Here is a 17,569-nt window from a genome sequence, read left to right as displayed (position 1 = left end):
GGAAATGGTTCTTTGCTAGAGCCTAGTTCTATTCCCTGAAAGTAGTTAGCTCTGCCCTCTGAAATGGTGTTCCTTTTCAATAAGAAATAGCATTGTTTGCAGCTAAGTAATTTTCTCAGCTTCCTTCCTGCACCATTTAGTCTGCTGCTGCTGCTGCTGCTAAGTCACTTTAGTCATGTCCACCTCTGTGTGACCCCATGGATGGCAGCCCACCAGGCTCCCCTGTTCCTGGGATTCTCCAGGCAAGAACACTGGAGTGGGTTGCCATTTCCTTCTCCAATGCATGAAAATGAAAAGTGAAAGTGAAGTCGCTCAGTGGTGTCCAACTCCCAGCGACCCCATGGACTGCAGCCTACCAAGCTCCTCCGTCCATGCGATTTTCCAGGCAAGCGTACTGGAGTGGGGTGCCATGGCCTTCTCTGACCATTTAGTCTAAACTGGTCCAATTCCTTGAAAAACTTCATGGGCTTCCCATGTACAAGGTTACAGTCCATTTCATTACAGAAAATCTATACTAACAATTATTTTTAAGACTCGGCTCTACTTTGGCCAGCATGTCAAGGTCCTATGGGGAAAATGCCCTTAAGATTCTTAGAAGTCCTTTTATCTGTCTAAGAGAGTAGAGTAGGCAACATTTAAAATCTTACTGTGGTCTTTCAAAGTGTTACAGCCACATTCTTGATTTGATCTGTATCCTCTGGTCATTTCTTACTTTGAGAATTTTTGGCCAGTTAAAAACATTGGAAATGTGAAATTTTCAAACTTTATTTCCCAGCTCAGTGTATCGTGGGGCCCTCTATATGTGCTGTAAATTCTGCTTATAATTATAGCAGTTCTTTCTTTAGCTCATCCCTCTCTTCTCATATCCCGTTATATATAACATTTTAAAAATTTAATTGACCCCCCCAACATTATAAATGGAAATCTTAAGTCAAATCCACAACTTCATGAAGTATGTTTTCTATCCTCCAGATTATCGGTTGTGACAATATTGTCAGCTGGGTCACTACTAAGTACTACGGGTGTCCTTTATCAACTGCCAGCAGCAGCTTCCTCTCAGGTCTTCCAGACTCCACCAGCATTCTGCCTGCGGTCACCATAGCCTCCCACCAGACACTCAGTCCCAAGGCCAATGCTACATAATTTAGGCTTTTATTACAGCAATGTGTGCAAATTCTGGATATCAATTTTTATATCAGCTTTCCATCTCTGTAGCAAATGTATCCAAAATGTAGTAACCTCATGATTATTATTATTCCATCAGCTAACTGGATTCTTCTTCTGCAGGTCATGCCTTTGCTCACTGATGCAACTGAATTCAGCTAACGGAGGTTGCCCTTGGGGACTGGATTCAAGTAGCCTCTCCTATCATATAGTATTTAATTCCAGGCTTCTTCACTGCATGGTGATCTCAGGGTTCTAGGAGGACAAGCCTCAGTGTGCAAGTACTTAATCAAATCTCTGCTTTCATCACAATTGTTTATATTCATTTGCCAAAGTAAGTCACGTGGATGAGGCCAATGTCAATGTAATAGAAGAATATATAAGGGTGTGAGTACTGGTAGGTATAAATCACTGGGGTCACAGCTATGATAATTGTCTATAGCAGTAAAATGTAAGTTTTGTGGGGTTTTTTTCTGTATCTTTATTCAAGTGTATAGCCCAATATATTTCATTTACCTAGGCATATCTAGTATATATTTGCTTAATTGAATTGAAGAAGCACAGAGTTCTGGAAACAAAAGGATCAAAAAGGATAAGACTACTATATCCTTGAAGATCCAAAATACTATAAAACAAAGCCAACCAGTAAAAAAAACCTTTCTTCCCACCATCTTTCCACATTCTTATGAATTAACTATATTTCTGGCCAAACATGGTCTTTAGAGTATCATGAATTTCATATGAATAATTCATTAATCCTATTTCTGTTATGGTTATAATCAATCTTAGAAATAAATTCCATATGAATATGAAATTTTTCTGATCCTAAATAACTGTTTGAACATCAGAATAATAATATAATGTATATCATATTTGTATAAGAGGAAGACAATTGAACAGAATTATTGGTATTTCAAGCCCAGTATTTGAATTTTCGCTAAGATCAGACATGAAACTTGATCTGTCTTTCTCATCTGGGGATATAGGTATATTTAGTTTTTCACTAAAATAAAGAGAATTAGGAATGTGTTTTAATGGCCTCTAAGGTCTTTGCATCAATCATTTTCTTCAGAAGAGGTTGGGATTTTTCATCAACAGTAGTGGGTAATGACGAACACATTTTGCGACTGGTTCTTGATTAATGATTTCTTGCCTTCAAGGACTGATAGACTACAAAATCTGTACTAAAAGACACATTCTTCCCTTGCTACCAATTGTGATTCTAAGAATCCAGACATGTTTGCACTATTTTTCCCCCATGAAGCAGAATATCCTATCAAAGTATAACAAGAGGATTCACTGAGACTTTTATTTGCATGTGGTAGTTTTCTGTTCTGTTTGTTTGCTTACTTGCTTGTTATACTATTAACCTTCTGCCTAAGTTTCCAGTCCTAGCGCTGCAAGTAACCTTCCTAACCCAATCTATGGGGCCACAGAAAGAATTCGTGAGCCTATTCTTTGGGACCAGATGGGGTCACTAAAGAACTCCAAGCCGAGGGCAGAGAGGAAAAGGTATCCTTGTTGGTGTCTGATTGAAAGACCTAGGACCAATTAGTCCTGAAGTACATAGAACCTACTGCAATGATGATCACGAGAGTCAGTGTTTATTGATCTTGCTATGCCCTGCGTGGTTCAAAGCACTTTACGTGGATTAACTCATTTAATCCTCACAAGCCTATGAGGTAGGTGTTATGATTATCTAGACTTTATAAAGGAGGGTACTGAGGTGTAAAGCAATTTGTTCAGGGTTAGATAGCTTTAAATGGCAGGATCCGATTTGAACCCACAACCAGCATTATCGCTTCAAAGACAATGGCCTCATGCCAAACTCAAAATTCCTTCCTGCATCTATGACCTTAAGATTGTACCTTCAGCACCAAGTCACTTGCATTTATACATGTATGATGTAGGTTGATCTACTTGTCTGATGATTTACACAAGTTGTTAACAGAAAGGCCATCACAGAACCCTCTGGCAAGTCATATAAGGCCAATGAATCTTAGCCTAGGTTCTTTTATCCTTGACTGTCTGGGCATCAACACTCTCCTGGAACTTGAATGGGATTGGTACCCAGACCCTTATCTCCCAGAATACCTCTCAGCCTCCAATCCTACAGAGACAGAGCTGGAACTCTTATGAGCCATGCACCCTCCTCAGCCATCAACACTATGTCCTGCCCAACGTGCAGTTGGTTAAAATCTGTTTCCTGAAGATGTCAGGACCTGTGGTAGACATAGAATATATAGACCTGCATACAGGAAGCTTTCAGCCCCCACGTCCCTGACTTCCAGTTTGAGAAACAGGATTAATTTGGGGGAAATACAAACCTGGAAGTAATTCGAGGGGATGTTTTAGAAAAATTCTAACTAAACCACTTTTCTAGTCCCTTCCAATCCCATTCCCATCCTCTTAATTTCTCTCTAAGGAGAGCATTTATTAGTTTGATTTCAAAACACACACTTGCACCTGTAATTACTATAGAATGTCTGTTTACTTTTTTTAAACGAAAATGAATTTAAATTAATCTTGTTTTGTGAATTTCAAGGCACCCCCTGAGATAAATGAAGACACTCCAGGGTGTCATCAAACCAGTGCTGGGAATCCTTGCTCTAAAAAGTAGAGAAACAAGCTCATTAAACCCTTTAAGAAGCCAGAGGGGAGAAATGTATATAGATATAAAGATAGAGAGTGCATGTTAGAGAGAGATTTTATATGTGTATTATTCACTTATATACACATACACGCACGCACACACAAATACATATCAAAAGTGGTGCAACAAAATGCGGTTATCTTTAGGTGAACTGTCTGTTGTGAACTTAGCATCAATGCCCCTCAGTATTAAGACCATTCTACCACAGAGGAGATGCTGGGAACAGTCTTTCCAAAAGAGAGAAGAGGCCATTCTTTTCCAGAGACAGGCAGATGGGAAAGCAAGTAAGATGTTCAGAACAGCAAACAGGTGACATCTCTTGAGTTTCCCCACATTAGTGCCACAGACTGAGATAACTGGTGGGAATTTTCCAGAAGTTCTTGAGCTTTATAGTGGAGTGGCTTCCAGGCAAGGTCTCTGAGAGCCTCTCACTTAGATGTCACAGGCTAGGATCTCTAGGGACCTTTCCTAGGACACCCCCTCTGACAGGTGTGTAAACCTCTAATTTCTTGTATCACTTCCCTTCATACTTGGAAAATATAGTGTGTCTTCTCTTTGAACACTAATATAAATAGGCAATAAGTAATCATTTTTTCCTTTTTGTGTGTATATATGTTAATGCTTTTTTTAGTATTCAACTTTTTATTTTATATATTTTCTTGGCCACACCACAAGGTACAAGGTATGTGGGATCTTTGTTCCCCAACCAGGGATTGAACTAGCACTCCCTATATTGGAAACACAGAGTCTTAACCACTGGACCACCAGGGAAGTCCCTATATGTTAGTGCTTTTAAAATAAAGATATGGTACTTATATAATAAGGGCTTCCCAGGTGTCCCTAGTGGTAAAGAACCCAACGGCCAATGCAGGAGACCTAAGATACACAGGTTTGATCCCTGGGTCGGGAAGATACTCTGGAGGAAGGCATTGGCAACCCACTCCAGTATTCTTGCCTGGTGAGTCCCATGGACAGAGGAGCCTGGAGGGCTACAGTCCAAAAGGTCGCAGAGTCAGACACAACGGAAGCAACTTAGCACAGCACTGCTGCTGCCGCCGCTAAGTCACTTCAGTTGTGTCTGACTCTGTGTGACCCCATAGCCCACCAGGCTCTCCCGTCCCTGGGATTCTCCAGGCAAGAACACTGGAGTGGGGTGCCATTTCCTTCTCCAATGCATGAAAGTGAAAAAGTGAAAGTGAAGCCGCTCAGTCGTGTCCAACTCTTAGTGACCCCAAGGACTGCAGCCCACCAGGCTTCTCCACCCCTGGGATTTTCCAGGCAAGAGTACTGGAGTGGGGTGCCACTGCCTTCTCCTAGCACAGCACAGCACACATTTATATTATAAAGCTATAAATGCTTTCAAATATTTTTGATATGTGATGTAATAAATGTTTTCATAGAGATGCTAAAGAAGAAGGATACAAAACATAATTGTAAGGGCACAGGGAAGGCTTCCTAGAGAGAGTGGTGTGGTCCAAACTGAATCTTGAGGAAGGAGAGGAGTTGATGAAGGGTACAGGTAAGAACAGGACAGGTGAAGGGAATAGTGTGTGCAGAGGTACAACAGAGGGCTCTGCTCTGCACCGCGTGTTGGAGACTCACATTGATGCCAAGAAATGAGGTAAGATGAGGCTAAAGAGAGAAGCAAAGGCCTCATTCCAGAGGGATTTTTATCAGATCAGATCAGATCAGTCGCTCAGTCGTGTCCAACTCTTTGCGACCCCATGAATCGCAGCACGCCAGGCTTCCCTGTCCATCACCAACTCCCGGAGTTCACCCAGACTCACGTCCATCGAGTCAGAGATGCCATCCAGCCATCTAATCCTCTGTCGTCCCCTTCTCCTCCTGCCCCCAACCCCTCCCAGCATCAGAGTCTTTTCCAATGAGTCAACTCTTATGCCAGTCTACAAATGTCGGGATTTTTTTTTTTTCCTTCTTGAAGGCAATAGGAGTTACTGAAGAGCTGGGAATGTCAGGGCTGTGTTCTGCAGAAAAGCACCCCAGCTTCATAGAGGGAAAGTGTGAACAGGCAGAAATAGTGGAGGCCATGGGGGTGATGGTTCCTAAGGGGATTCCAGAAGGATGGGATGTGGATGGGAGGAAGTCCCACTGAAGGGATAAGGGGATGTTGAGGTGGTCCAATTGTTTTGTTCTCCTCTTCCCCAAATGGCAAGGAGGCTCAGACACTTAAGGATGATAAATCAGGCAATTTCAGCCCTGCTTGGAACATACTTTAAAGGCGGAAACAGTAGAAAGTGATGTTTCAAGAATTTCTCCAGAAAGGAAATCAAGGAGCCAAGCCCTTCCTTGGAACAAAAACAAGAAATACACAATATATATCTAAGCATATTTTTCTTGGATAGCTCCCTAACCAGTGGAGAAAGCAATAGATTGTTCCAACCGGGGACACTAAGTGCTTGGAACTGACCTCAGGCATTTATCCAGGCCAGTTATGTCTCTTTGAGGCCTTTCTCCCTGTGCTAATTGTGGGCTCCTCTGCCCACTGCCCTGCTCATCCAAAGACACCTGGAGATGTCAGGAACCACCTCTTATGACCAGGCTGTTTTTGGCGCTACTGATAACTGTCCCACAGAAGGGAAGACAGAACTTCGGGATGAAAGGTCTCTCAACAGGGCTTCCTTCTCAGGCAGAGGTGTGCATATAAGCCACCTGGGATCCCACAGGTCTGGGAGGGGGCCTGAGATCCTGCATTTCTCACAAGCTCCCAGGCCATGTGATACTGCTCAGCTGTGCACAACACTTTGAGAAGCACTAGTCTACAAGTGGTCAGAGGATGAGCCAGGAAGGTGGGGAGGTGCCTAGTGGGAATGAGACAATGATAATTCCTATGCTCCACTGATTCATTGTATTCGTCACATCTGCCCTGGAAAATGGACCCACGTGATCTAGAGTTTTAAAGACTGGGAGACTTAAAGGGGAAAAGAGACAAGAAATAAGACCACACTTTAGAAATTTCAAAAGTCTAGTATTGCAACCAGCATATTAAAAATAAAACAATAAAACAAGTAAATAAGGCATCTGTATTAGTTTTCTATTACTGTATGATCAATTGCCGCAAGCTTAGTGGCTAAAAAAAAATACCCATTTGTTAACTCACAGTTCTGAGATCAGAAGTCCAACTACAGGTTAGCCGGATCCTCCGCTCAGGGTCTCATCGGGCTGAAATGAAGAAGACAGCCAGGCTGTACCTCACAATGGAGGCCCGGGTCCTCTAAGCTCATCCGTTTGGCAGAATTCACTTCCTTGAAGTTGTAGGATGGAAGCCTCTGCTTTCTTAGTAGCTGTCAACGGGGAATCAGCTCCCAGAGCCACCTTGCTGAGTGGCCCCCTTTTGCCATGTTTTGTGACATAATCATGGGAGTGATATCCCCTCATCAAAGTGTATAGGTCATTTGGGGCCATCTTAGAATTCCACTAACCACAGCATCCTATGACCACACTTCACATTAGAGACATTAGAGATACTCCCATCTGTCTCTAAATCATGTTATGATGATGGTAATGGCAGCAGCAACTTCCACTTGTGAACACCAATTGTGTGCCAGAATTTTGCCAGGTTTTAACATACTTCTTCCTTATTTGACCCTATCAATAATCTTTAATAATCTATATCATTATAGACATCTGAAATGGAGACTTAGAAATTTAAAGTAATTTGGGCCAGGTCACATAGTTTAATGACCCAGTGATGTTGGATAGTATGAGGATTTCATATATATTTATTTATATTCACCTGTGTGTGTGTGCATGTCAGTCTCTCAGTCATGTGACTCTTTGCAGCACCATGGGCTGTAGCTCACCAGGCTCCTCTGCCCATGGGATTTTCCAGGCAAGGATACTGGAACGGGTTGCCATTTCCTTCTCCAGGGGATCTTCCTGACCCAGAGAACAAACACGGGTTTCCCACATTGCAGGCAGATTCTTTGCTGTCTGAGCCACCAGGGAAGCCCTTATATATATATATCTGAAAATATATATATGAAATATATATATATATCTGCACCATTTGCTGTATATCTGAAACATTGTAAATCAACTGTATTTCATTTTCTAAAAAGAAAAAAGATAATGATTCCATCACTGCTGAAAATTTTCTCATTCCCTTTCCAGCTTATTGTCCTTCCCACACAGAGGCAACCATTATTCTGATTTCTATCACCACAGATTTACTTTGCCAGGCCTTGAACTTCACACACAGAGGATCATACTTACGTTCTTGTTGTGTCTGACTCCTTTTGCTCAGCTTAATGCTTTTGAGATTCATCCAGTGTTACTTTTATCTTGTTACTTTTATCAGTAGTTATTTCCTTTTACTGCTAAATAATATTCTATTTTACGGATGTATATCACAGTTTGTTTATGGATGCTTTTCTGTTGGTGAATATTGGTTTTCCTGACATTTTTTGGTTATTATGAATAAAGCTTTTAAGAACATTCTTCTACAAGTGTTTTAGTAGACAAATGATTTTGTTCTCTTGAGTAATTCTTAGGAACAGAATTACTGGATCATAGGGAGGTGTATTTTAACTTTATAAGCAACTGTAGAAAAGTTTTCCAAAATAGTTGTACAATTTTACACTCCTACCACCAGTGTATGAGAGTTCCAACAGTCCCTTATCTTTGCCAATATTTGGCGTTATCAGTCATTTTAATTTAAGCCATGCTGAAACTCCAAAACTTTGGCCACCTGAAGCAAAGCACTGACTCATTGGAAAAGACCCTGCTGCTGGTAAAGATTGAGGGCAGGAGAAGAAGGGGATGACAGAGGATGAGAGACGGTTGGATGGCATCACCGACTCAATGGACATGGGTTTGGGTGGACTCCAGGAGTTGGTGATGGACAGGGAGACCTGGCGTGCTGCAGTTCATAGGGTCTCAAAGAGTTGGATACAACTGAGTGACTGAACTGAGTGGGTATATTACTGTGGTTATAATTTGCACTTCTCTGATGACTACTGATGTAGCGACCCTTTTCAGGTAAGTATTGGCCTTTCCTATATAGTCTTTTAAGAAGTGTCCAAGTCCCCTGCCCAGTTTTTATTGGGTTAGTTTCTACTTCTTAGTTATAGAGGATTGAGTCCTAGTCCGGACCAACTAAGTGACTCAGTGAGCTGAGTTTCCTCACCTAGAAACAGTGAGGTTAAACCAGAAGATCCCTGAGGTTCTTTCTGATTTTTACACTTATGCTGTGAAAAGTGCAATGCCAAGATTTTCAATGATTTCTTCCCTCTGGATCCAAGGGAAAGCAGTTTATAGAGCATGAATCCTAGAAGTAAGATAGTTTACCAAAACTATTCTCATCTCAAAGTGTCTCTTACTGAGCGCTCCCTCTTCTCGATTCTGCTCTCACTTGACTGTACTGAACAGCTTTGCAAAAACTAAAGCCCGGTCCCCAATTCCCTCTCTATCTCTAACCCTGCCTAATCATAGCTTCCGGTATAAGACCTCCCCCTAATATCCCAACATGGTCTCAAGTGTGCTCCTGGAATGGTCTAAAGGAAAAACAGAATTTTAAGTGCCATGAAGGTGATAGAATTGTCAGGAAGTATATGCAATCAACTAGTAAGTTGTGAGCTATCTCTCACGGTACGTTCTGTAACAGTATACAAATCAAAATACAAAAAAGACAGAGGGAGAAGGAGTAGGAGAGAGAGAGAGAAACAGGGAAAAGCTATCAGTGCCATCTTGTGGAAAGACCTATATTAAAATGTCCAAGGTAATCTGGCCACACCCCAGATCATGTCAGAGCCTGTACACTCAATACCAATGTGTACCCAATAGACGGCAGGATAGCATCACCATTCATTTATAGGCAACGGTGATGGTTGATAGGGAGTCCATTCCAATTGCTTGCTTCCTGTGCCAGGGCCAGTTTTTAAACAATTTGTATATCATCCATAACTATATGAACACCACATAAAACCCACATACCTCCAATACCATATTTACAAAACTCATGCCCAAACTATTCTATTTGGTTCCTGCATACAATACAGTTCTCCAAATGTAGAAAATTTGCATGGACCTATCTCAACAATCCATCCCCCAAACACACACACACACACACACACACACACTTAGATCACAGTTGCTTAGAGTATAATTTTTCTTTGAAAAATAAACTTGATTTTATTTCAGTTCTTAAGTTTATTAGCATTATTTTTCAGGACTTCCTTGATGATCCAGTGGTTAAAATTCTGTGCTTCTACTGCTGGGGGAAGGGGTGGTGGAGAGGGCATGGGTTAGATCCCTGGTCTGGGAACTAAGATTCCACATGCTATTATGCATGGTAGAAAAGAAAAATTATTTCTCTTCTTTCCTTTTATTTGAATATTCCCATCTGTACTGGTTTCCTATTGCCACATAAGAAATTATCCCAAAATTTGATGGCTTAAAATATTAAGTATTTATTATCTCAGAGTTTCTATGCATGAGAAATTCAAGGGAGGCTTAACTGGGTGATTCTGGCTCAGGGATCCGTGAGGCTATTGTCAAGATGTTGGGCAGGTAGTCTAAGGTCTTGATGGAGCCAGAAGATCCACTTCCAAAATAGCCAGTCCCCTTCCACTTTGATACAAAACCTCCCGCATGGATCTCTCATGAGACTCCTCACAACACAGCAGCTGGCTTCTCCCACAAAAGAGCAAGTCAAACACCATAATGTCCTTTATGACTTTACCTAAGAAGTCACATAGATAGGTAAAGTCATAAAGGGCTTCCCTGGTGGCCCTGACAGTAAAGATCTGCCTGCAGTGCAGGAGACATGGGTTCCATCCCTGGGTGGGGAAGATACCCTCAAGAAAGGAATGGCTACCCACTGTAGTATTCTTGCCTGGAGAATTCCACGGACAGAAGAGACTGGTGGGCTACAGTCCATAGGGTCGCAAAGAGTCAGTCACGACTGAGCGATTTGCAGTCTCTGCAAACATCCACTTAAGTTTGCCTTCTCTCTTCCATTCAGGAAGTCACATACCATCATTTCCACAAAATCCTGTTGATGACACAAACCAGCCGTAACAATGTGGGAAAGGATTACACAAGACAGGAGATGGTTCCCTACGGGGGTAGTATCTTTAAGGCTGGCTACCACACCATCCCTTCTTAAACTCCGTTTCCACATCATAGGGTCCCACGTCTGAACTGTGTTAAGACAAAAGGAGATCAGAACATTTAAGACACTGGGAGCTCTGGCTGCAGTCTAAGGGCCACAGGAACACAAATCCAAGCAACCCTCTGCCTTGGTGAGACACAGGGACTCACTTGGAGGAAGGAATTCTCTGACTCTGGCTTCAGCTCCAATTGCCACTGGAATCAAGCCATCAGGGAACTGAGGCTTCACCATCAAAGAGGACAAGGTCAAAACATTCTTATCAGCTGGGGAAGTGGGAGGCAGAGAGCCCTAAAACCATTATATCAGACTTGCAAAGAATGCTATTTCCAGCTTTTCACAACAGACAGTGAACAAAACGGAAGGAAGACCCTGTTCTCCTAAGACTGTGCTGATACTTCCAATCCAAGCTTACCTTTCCCCTACTGCCTTCTTTTGTACTTGTTGTTGCGACCCCATGGGCTACAGTCCACCAGGCTCCTCTGTCCATGGAATTTCCCAGGCAAAAATACAGGAGTAGGTTGCCATTTCCTTCTCCAGGGGATCATCCCAACCCAGGGACTGAACTCACGTCTCCTGCGCTGAAGATTCTTTAATGCTGAGCCACTGGGAAGCCCTTGTCATAGTCTGCTTGTCTCAAATTGCAACTCTTTACTATTCCTGAATAAACTCATTTTGCTGGTGAAAAAAAAAAGACACAAACATCCATTGTCACATAGCCCTGGAGACTTGCCTACACTCCCAGAAATGTACTTTCACAGTCTTGCATATACATATTTTTTCATTCATTTAACATTTTTGAGCACCGTGTATGAGGCTCTATATTAGATGTATGAAATTCAAAGATGGAATGACACAAACAGATAACCCCAATTCAATAAACTAACTGCTCTACCAGGAGTACATATTTATATAAAATGAGATGGGGATAGAGATTAAATTTTCCTGAAGGTCAGGTAACACTTTACAGAAGAGTAAAGAAAAGAAGCTCAGTATTGCCTGGGGCTGGGGCCTACGTGTGGGAAGCGGACATTGTTTTAGTTGCAAGAATCCTAGCCAAGAAACCACCATAAAGGAGTTTTTCTTTCAGTGTGAGGCCCCAGGCCCAAGACAGAAAATTAAATAGTATTCTTGACAAGGGGACACAGACCAAGGCAGAGACTCATGCAGGGTCTGTTAAAAGCCAGAGGTAGAGCAATAGAGACGGAGGAGGAATTCCTACAAAGGAAGCCCCAAATGGGTTAATGGATGCACTTGACCCCTGCAGAGACCCCATAGGAATCTCTGTCTCCCCTAGAAATGTCTTCTTTCTGGAAAAGATGGGCTTTGCCCTAGATCTCAAGGAGGCAAGGAATAGGCATAAGGAGGTGGGGAGACATGTGGAAATTTTTTCCCTAATGAGTGAGGGAGCGAAGAAACAACAGCAAGGAAAAGGAACTAAGAGAAGTTCAATCTGAAAGGAGCAAGTGCCTCTTGTCACTGAGGGAGTGCAATCAGAAATGCTGAGCTAGGGGTTGACGGAAATTGCTTGGAGGGGAGAAGGGGTAACTGGTGGCCGAGAGGCATAGTAGGAACACACTGGGATGGGCTAGAAAAAGCCGAGGCGAGTTGTGCAGGAAATGGGAGTGCAGACAGGAAGGACTTAATCAGGGCTGTGATTGTTCAGAAGAAAGGGAAAGGGTAGATCTGGAAGCTCCTGGAACCTGAGGAGAGTAGGTGGAGGCAATGCTTCAGTTGCCAGGATAAATGGTTAAGTGCACTTTCCACAGGGTCAGAGCAGGCTTTGATCTTTGGAGGAAGAAAATTTCCTTTTCATTTTGCTGGAACCAAGTGTGTGGGTGAGGGGTAGATAGGGACAGGGAGGGGCGTATGTCTTCATGGTTTCCTGGGCTTGGAATGAGACAGACCTTGGCTCAACCAGCCCAGCTACTTACAAGCTCTGTGTGCTTAGGTAAGTTAACCAACTTCTTTAAGCCTCGTGTGCAGAAGGGATATAAAAATACATTCCCCGTGCGGCTCTTCCAGAAAGCACCTGGCCCGGGGCCTGGTACGTAGGCAAATTCAATAACGGTTAACTATTTTCATAATTACAATTAGTCTGATTACTAGAAGCTCATTGTTCAAATGAGGATATGAAACATTCAGATCACAGTTAAGACACTGTGTTCAAATCTACTTCCCCGCCTTGTATGAATGACACATATAAACTCTAGCCTCTCCAGGGAAGGGTGACTCACAGAACCTGGGACTTAGGAAACATGAAGAGAAATTAAGAAATCCTGCAACTGTTTAAAATAAATAAATTAATTAAATAAAATAAAGAAATCCTGCAACTATTTAACCCAGCTGAGGGGCATGAGGATGGTTACGTAAAGAAGCAGTAACCTTCTGTTGAACTTTAGAATACAATACTGTTTTGTTAAAGATCCCGGAGCTAGAGTGCTAGACTTCAAATCCCCTGCCATCAGTTATCTCTTGGTCAAGTTCCTGAACCTCTCCAGAGCTTTAGTGTTCTCATCTGTAAAACAGAGTTAATTAGATTACCTACCACATAAGATTATCGTGGCAATTATATCAGTTAACACATGTAAAGTACTTAGGATAATACCTGACACATAGTAAATGTTCAATTTGTTAATCCTTTTAGGTTGTTGTCTTTGTTGTTGTTGTTGTTATATAATTACTACCCCGGGTAAGATTTCAGGGCACCAGATGGCGGCAACACGGTTGTGTGTTTGCTTTTAATAATTCCAGCAGCGGAAAAATGAGAAGAGTCCCCTGTACAACAGTGATTCTCCCTTACTGGACAAGTTCTAAAAGTCACTGATAATGACTTGTCAGAGTCATTGTAGAGGGAATTCCTTCCTTAAGGATGATGTAGATTTACCGTCTCTTAAACTCTTGGGCATCCACTGTGACGAAAGTTTTGACAGGGCCAGGCTCTTGGGCTGCACGGGCAGATGGCGAGTGGTGCAATAACTCCCACCGACCGCCAGGGAGCAGCAGAGCTCGACCCGGGGTTGCTTCACCACAGAAAACAATTACTGAATTCCTTCTAGGTTTTCCTTCTTAGCTGTTTCTGCGGCCCACCAATCTCCGTGCGCACCGCTGCAGTAATCCCGCCCATTACTGACAATCCAACCAATCAACGAGTGTCCTGCTTGGGGCCGGATAGCTCCTCGCGGTCACTCAGAGCCAGGAGTTCGGCATTCTAGCCCCGCCCCCCAGGCGGCTTGGCCAATCCCCCGTGGCGGCGCAGGACGTCGCCCAGGATCTGTCCCAGAGACGACGTGGTCCCAGGAGGCGCCACTACCTGGTAGGTGGAGGGTTACCCGGCCTGAAGGCGGGTGGGCGGAGCGGGACCGACCGGCTTCACCGCCGGTGTCTTGCTGTCCTGTGCCCTCTTTCAGCCATGGGCGTGCAGCCCCCCAACTTCTCGTGGGTGCTGCCCAGCCGGCTGGCGGGGCTGGCGCTGCCCCGGCTCCCCGCCCACTACCAGTTCCTGCTGGACCAAGGTGTACGGCATCTGGTGTCACTGACGGAGCGCGGGCCCCCGCACAGCGACAGCTGCCCCGGCCTCACCCTGCACCGACTGCGCATCCCAGACTTCTGCCCGCCGGGCCCAGAGCAGATCGACCGCTTCGTGAAGATCGTCGACGAGGCCAACGCCAGTGGAGAGGTCAGCGGGCGGGGTCAGCGCGGGGAGGGAGGGGCTTGGGAGGAGTCAGCGGGGACACTCGGAGCTGCGGACGTCAGGGCCAGGATTAATTTAACTGGGTTCCAGGAGAAAGACTGGAGGAAGATGGTGAGGCCAGAAGACCATTGTAACCATTACACCAGTACAGAAAGCCAAAGCTGTAAGAGGGAGGAGTAAAAAGAGGGCCCAACGGGAGAATTGGGTTTGAGGAGAGGCAACAAAGAACCAGCTAAGTTCTTCTGAGTTGAGAAGGAGAAAGGGTGGACAGACTTTCTATGGAAAGAAAGGGAGAGATGGGGGTTGAAGTCAAGGGCTATTGAGCAGACTCCAGAGCAAGGTTCTGTCCAAATGTGATGGAGCCTCTTTTAAAAAGGTAAACAGCAGCAGGAGAAATTCGTCTTGATAGTATAATTTAACCCAGTAAGTCCAAAATATTCTTTCAATATATAAGCAATATAAAATAAATTCTTAACCAGATATTTTCACTCTTCAATGCCCTACATCTTTAAAACTTGGTTGTATTTCACAAATGAGGGGCGGGAGAGTGTTGGGAGGGTGTCGAGCTCCACCCCACCCAGCTGCCCCTTCGCAGGCGGTGGCAGTGCACTGTGCCCTGGGCTTTGGCCGCACTGGCACCATGCTGGCCTGTTACCTGGTGAAGGAGCGGGGCCTGGCTGCCGGAGACGCCATCGCTGAGATCCGGCGCCTTCGACCCGGCTCCATCGAGACCTATGAGCAAGAGAAGGCGGTCTTCCAGTTCTACCAGCGAACGAAATAAGGGGCCTCTGTACCCTTCTACCAGGCCCCCGCGGCCCTGATCTGTGCGTTAGATGGGGCCAGAGACGCAGAAGTGGACTAAGAGTGCTAAGCTCTCCAGTACCCAGCTGGCTCAAGAGACTGAAGGAGCCCTTCCCTGCAGGCAGGACCTGGTAGGAGGAATGGCTGGAGCTGCACTGATGTTGGGGGTCCCTCTGCTGCTGCTTTGAATAAATAACTTAAAGAACAGCTCGCATTGTTGAGCTTCTCAATTGCTGCTGCTGCTGCTAAGTCTCTTCAGTTGTGTCCGACTCTGTGCGACCCCATAGACGGAAGCCCACCAGGCTCCCCCATCCCTGGGATTCTCCAGGCAAGAACACTGGAGTGGGTTGAGCTTCTCAGTAGCCCTGTAATAAACAAACAGCTGGCTTCCCCGGTAGCTCAGCTGGTAAAGAATCTGCCTGCAATGTGGGAGACCTGGGTTCAGTACCTGGTTTGGGAAGATCCCCTCCGGAGGGCATGGCAACCTACTCCAGTATTCTTGCCTGGAGAATCCCCATGGACAGAAGAGCCTGGGGCTACAGTCCACGGGGTCGCAAAGAGTCGGATACAACTGAGCGAGTAAGCACAGCACAGCACAAAGGAAAAGCAGAAACCATCCCTGTTCTTTGGATGAGGTGGCCAAAGCTCAGAAAGCTCCAAGGTCACACTCTGAAAAGTAGAAGTGTGGGCCAGGACTATAGCAGGCATTTTCAGCCTTTTAAAGATGCTGAAACTCTTATATATCTGCCCTCTGAAAATATTTGATGTGTCTTCTGGGGAACTGGTCGGTGAAAAGGAAACCAGTCCCTGGCAAGCCAGGGTCTCTGATGCTGGCAGGCCAGGAGGGCACCTGTGGACACAGCCCTTCAGTCCTGCCCGCATGCCCCATGTGTGTCACCCCTTGAGCCCTGTTGAGACAGAGAAGGCCTGGATGCTGTGTTCACAGAGAATCACCATCTCCGTCTCCCTGGGTCTGAGCACCTCTCCCCAGCCTTAGGCTGCTCGGCTCACCTGTGACCTCCAATCCATTATGCTGCCCCACAGTCTGAGACTGAGAAGTGCCGGAACCCAGCCTCTCTGGACAGAGGACATTAGATGGTTAAATGAAGACATTCAGGGCTATGAACCTTGGCCATGTTTCTGAGATGTTACCTTCACTTCCTGCATTGAATCCCACCCTGCCAGCACCACCACCAACAACCTGCAGCTTCAAGAGACAGGATGAGTGGGATGGACTAGGCAGGTGAACACTTTTTGCTTAAACCTGGCCTGAGTTCCTGTCTTCTCTTCTGGGATGTGCAGACCAGGCTGACCAGGCTAGATCAGGTAGGGATTCATCATGAAATGTGTACTCTGTGCCTGTGGGCCAGGCTTTGTTAGAAGCTGGGACTCTCCAGCTGTAGAACATGTAATTCACAGCCTCCTAGAGGAGGTGGGTTCAACAGAGTCCAACCACAGAGAACAGGTATTATGACAGACACACATTCCATCCAGTGGGACATAGAAGAGGAGAGGGTTCCTCCATAGAGCCCATTCTTTGTAGCCTAGCCACCACTAGCCCCAGGCCACCCACTCCTCACTGCATCTTCCTTCCACTGCTGCCCACTCAACTCTGCCCTCCTCCAACTCTTAGACAAAAGGCATTCACCAGTTCAGTTCAGTTGCTCAGTCATGTCTAACTCTTTGTGACCCCATGGACTGCAGCATGCCAGGCCTCCCTGTCCATCACCAACTCCCGGAGCTTACTCAAATTCATGTCCATCGAGCTGGTGATCCCATCCAACCATCTCATCCTCTGTCCCCTTCTCCTCCTGCCTTCAATCTTTCCCAGCATCAGGGTCTTTTCTAATGAGTCAGTTGTTCACATCAGGTGGCCAAAAATTGGAGTTTCAACTTCAGCATCAGTCCTTCCAATGAATATTCAGGACTGATTTCCTTTAGGATTGACTGGTTTGATCTCCTTGCTGTCCAAGGGACTCTCAAGAGTCTTCTCCAACCCACAGTTCAAAAACATCAATCCAACTCTTAGACAAAAGGAATATTTGCCAGAGTCTTGCCAATCTCACTCCTAAGTGAGAGAAAAGCTGTAAAGAGCCCTAGCCATCCCCCTCACCCCCTGCTTTTTCCT

The 17,569-nt window shown here is 44.8% G+C and overlaps 1 protein-coding gene across 1 annotated transcript; it reads left to right on the top strand.

The window, feature by feature from the left end:
• The first annotated feature begins 14,144 nt into the window (after positions 1–14,144).
• On the top strand, positions 14,145–15,648 carry DUSP23 (dual specificity phosphatase 23). Its single transcript, XM_055586737.1, has 3 exons — positions 14,145–14,262; positions 14,357–14,625; positions 15,236–15,648. Exons 2-3 carry the CDS (start codon positions 14,359–14,361, stop codon positions 15,419–15,421), a joined length of 453 nt encoding a protein of 150 aa, XP_055442712.1. The 5' UTR covers positions 14,145–14,262; positions 14,357–14,358; the 3' UTR covers positions 15,422–15,648.
• The last annotated feature ends 1,921 nt before the right edge of the window (positions 15,649–17,569 follow it).

The sequence above is a fragment of the Bubalus kerabau genome, chromosome 6, assembly GCF_029407905.1.
Source record: "Bubalus kerabau isolate K-KA32 ecotype Philippines breed swamp buffalo chromosome 6, PCC_UOA_SB_1v2, whole genome shotgun sequence".
NCBI classification, from domain to species: domain Eukaryota; kingdom Metazoa; phylum Chordata; class Mammalia; order Artiodactyla; family Bovidae; genus Bubalus; species Bubalus kerabau.
The sequence above is the reverse complement of the archived record's forward strand: the minus strand, read 5'-3'. Positions and strand labels throughout refer to the sequence as shown.

Coding starts and splice junctions, on each gene's coding strand:
- DUSP23 (XM_055586737.1), top strand. CDS start 14,359: ATGGGCGTGCAGCCCCCCAACTTCTCGTGGGTGCTGCCCAGCCGGCTG. Junction 14,626..15,235: donor AGGCCAACGCCAGTGGAGAG/GTCAGCGGGCGG, acceptor GCCCCTTCGCAG/GCGGTGGCAGTGCACTGTGC.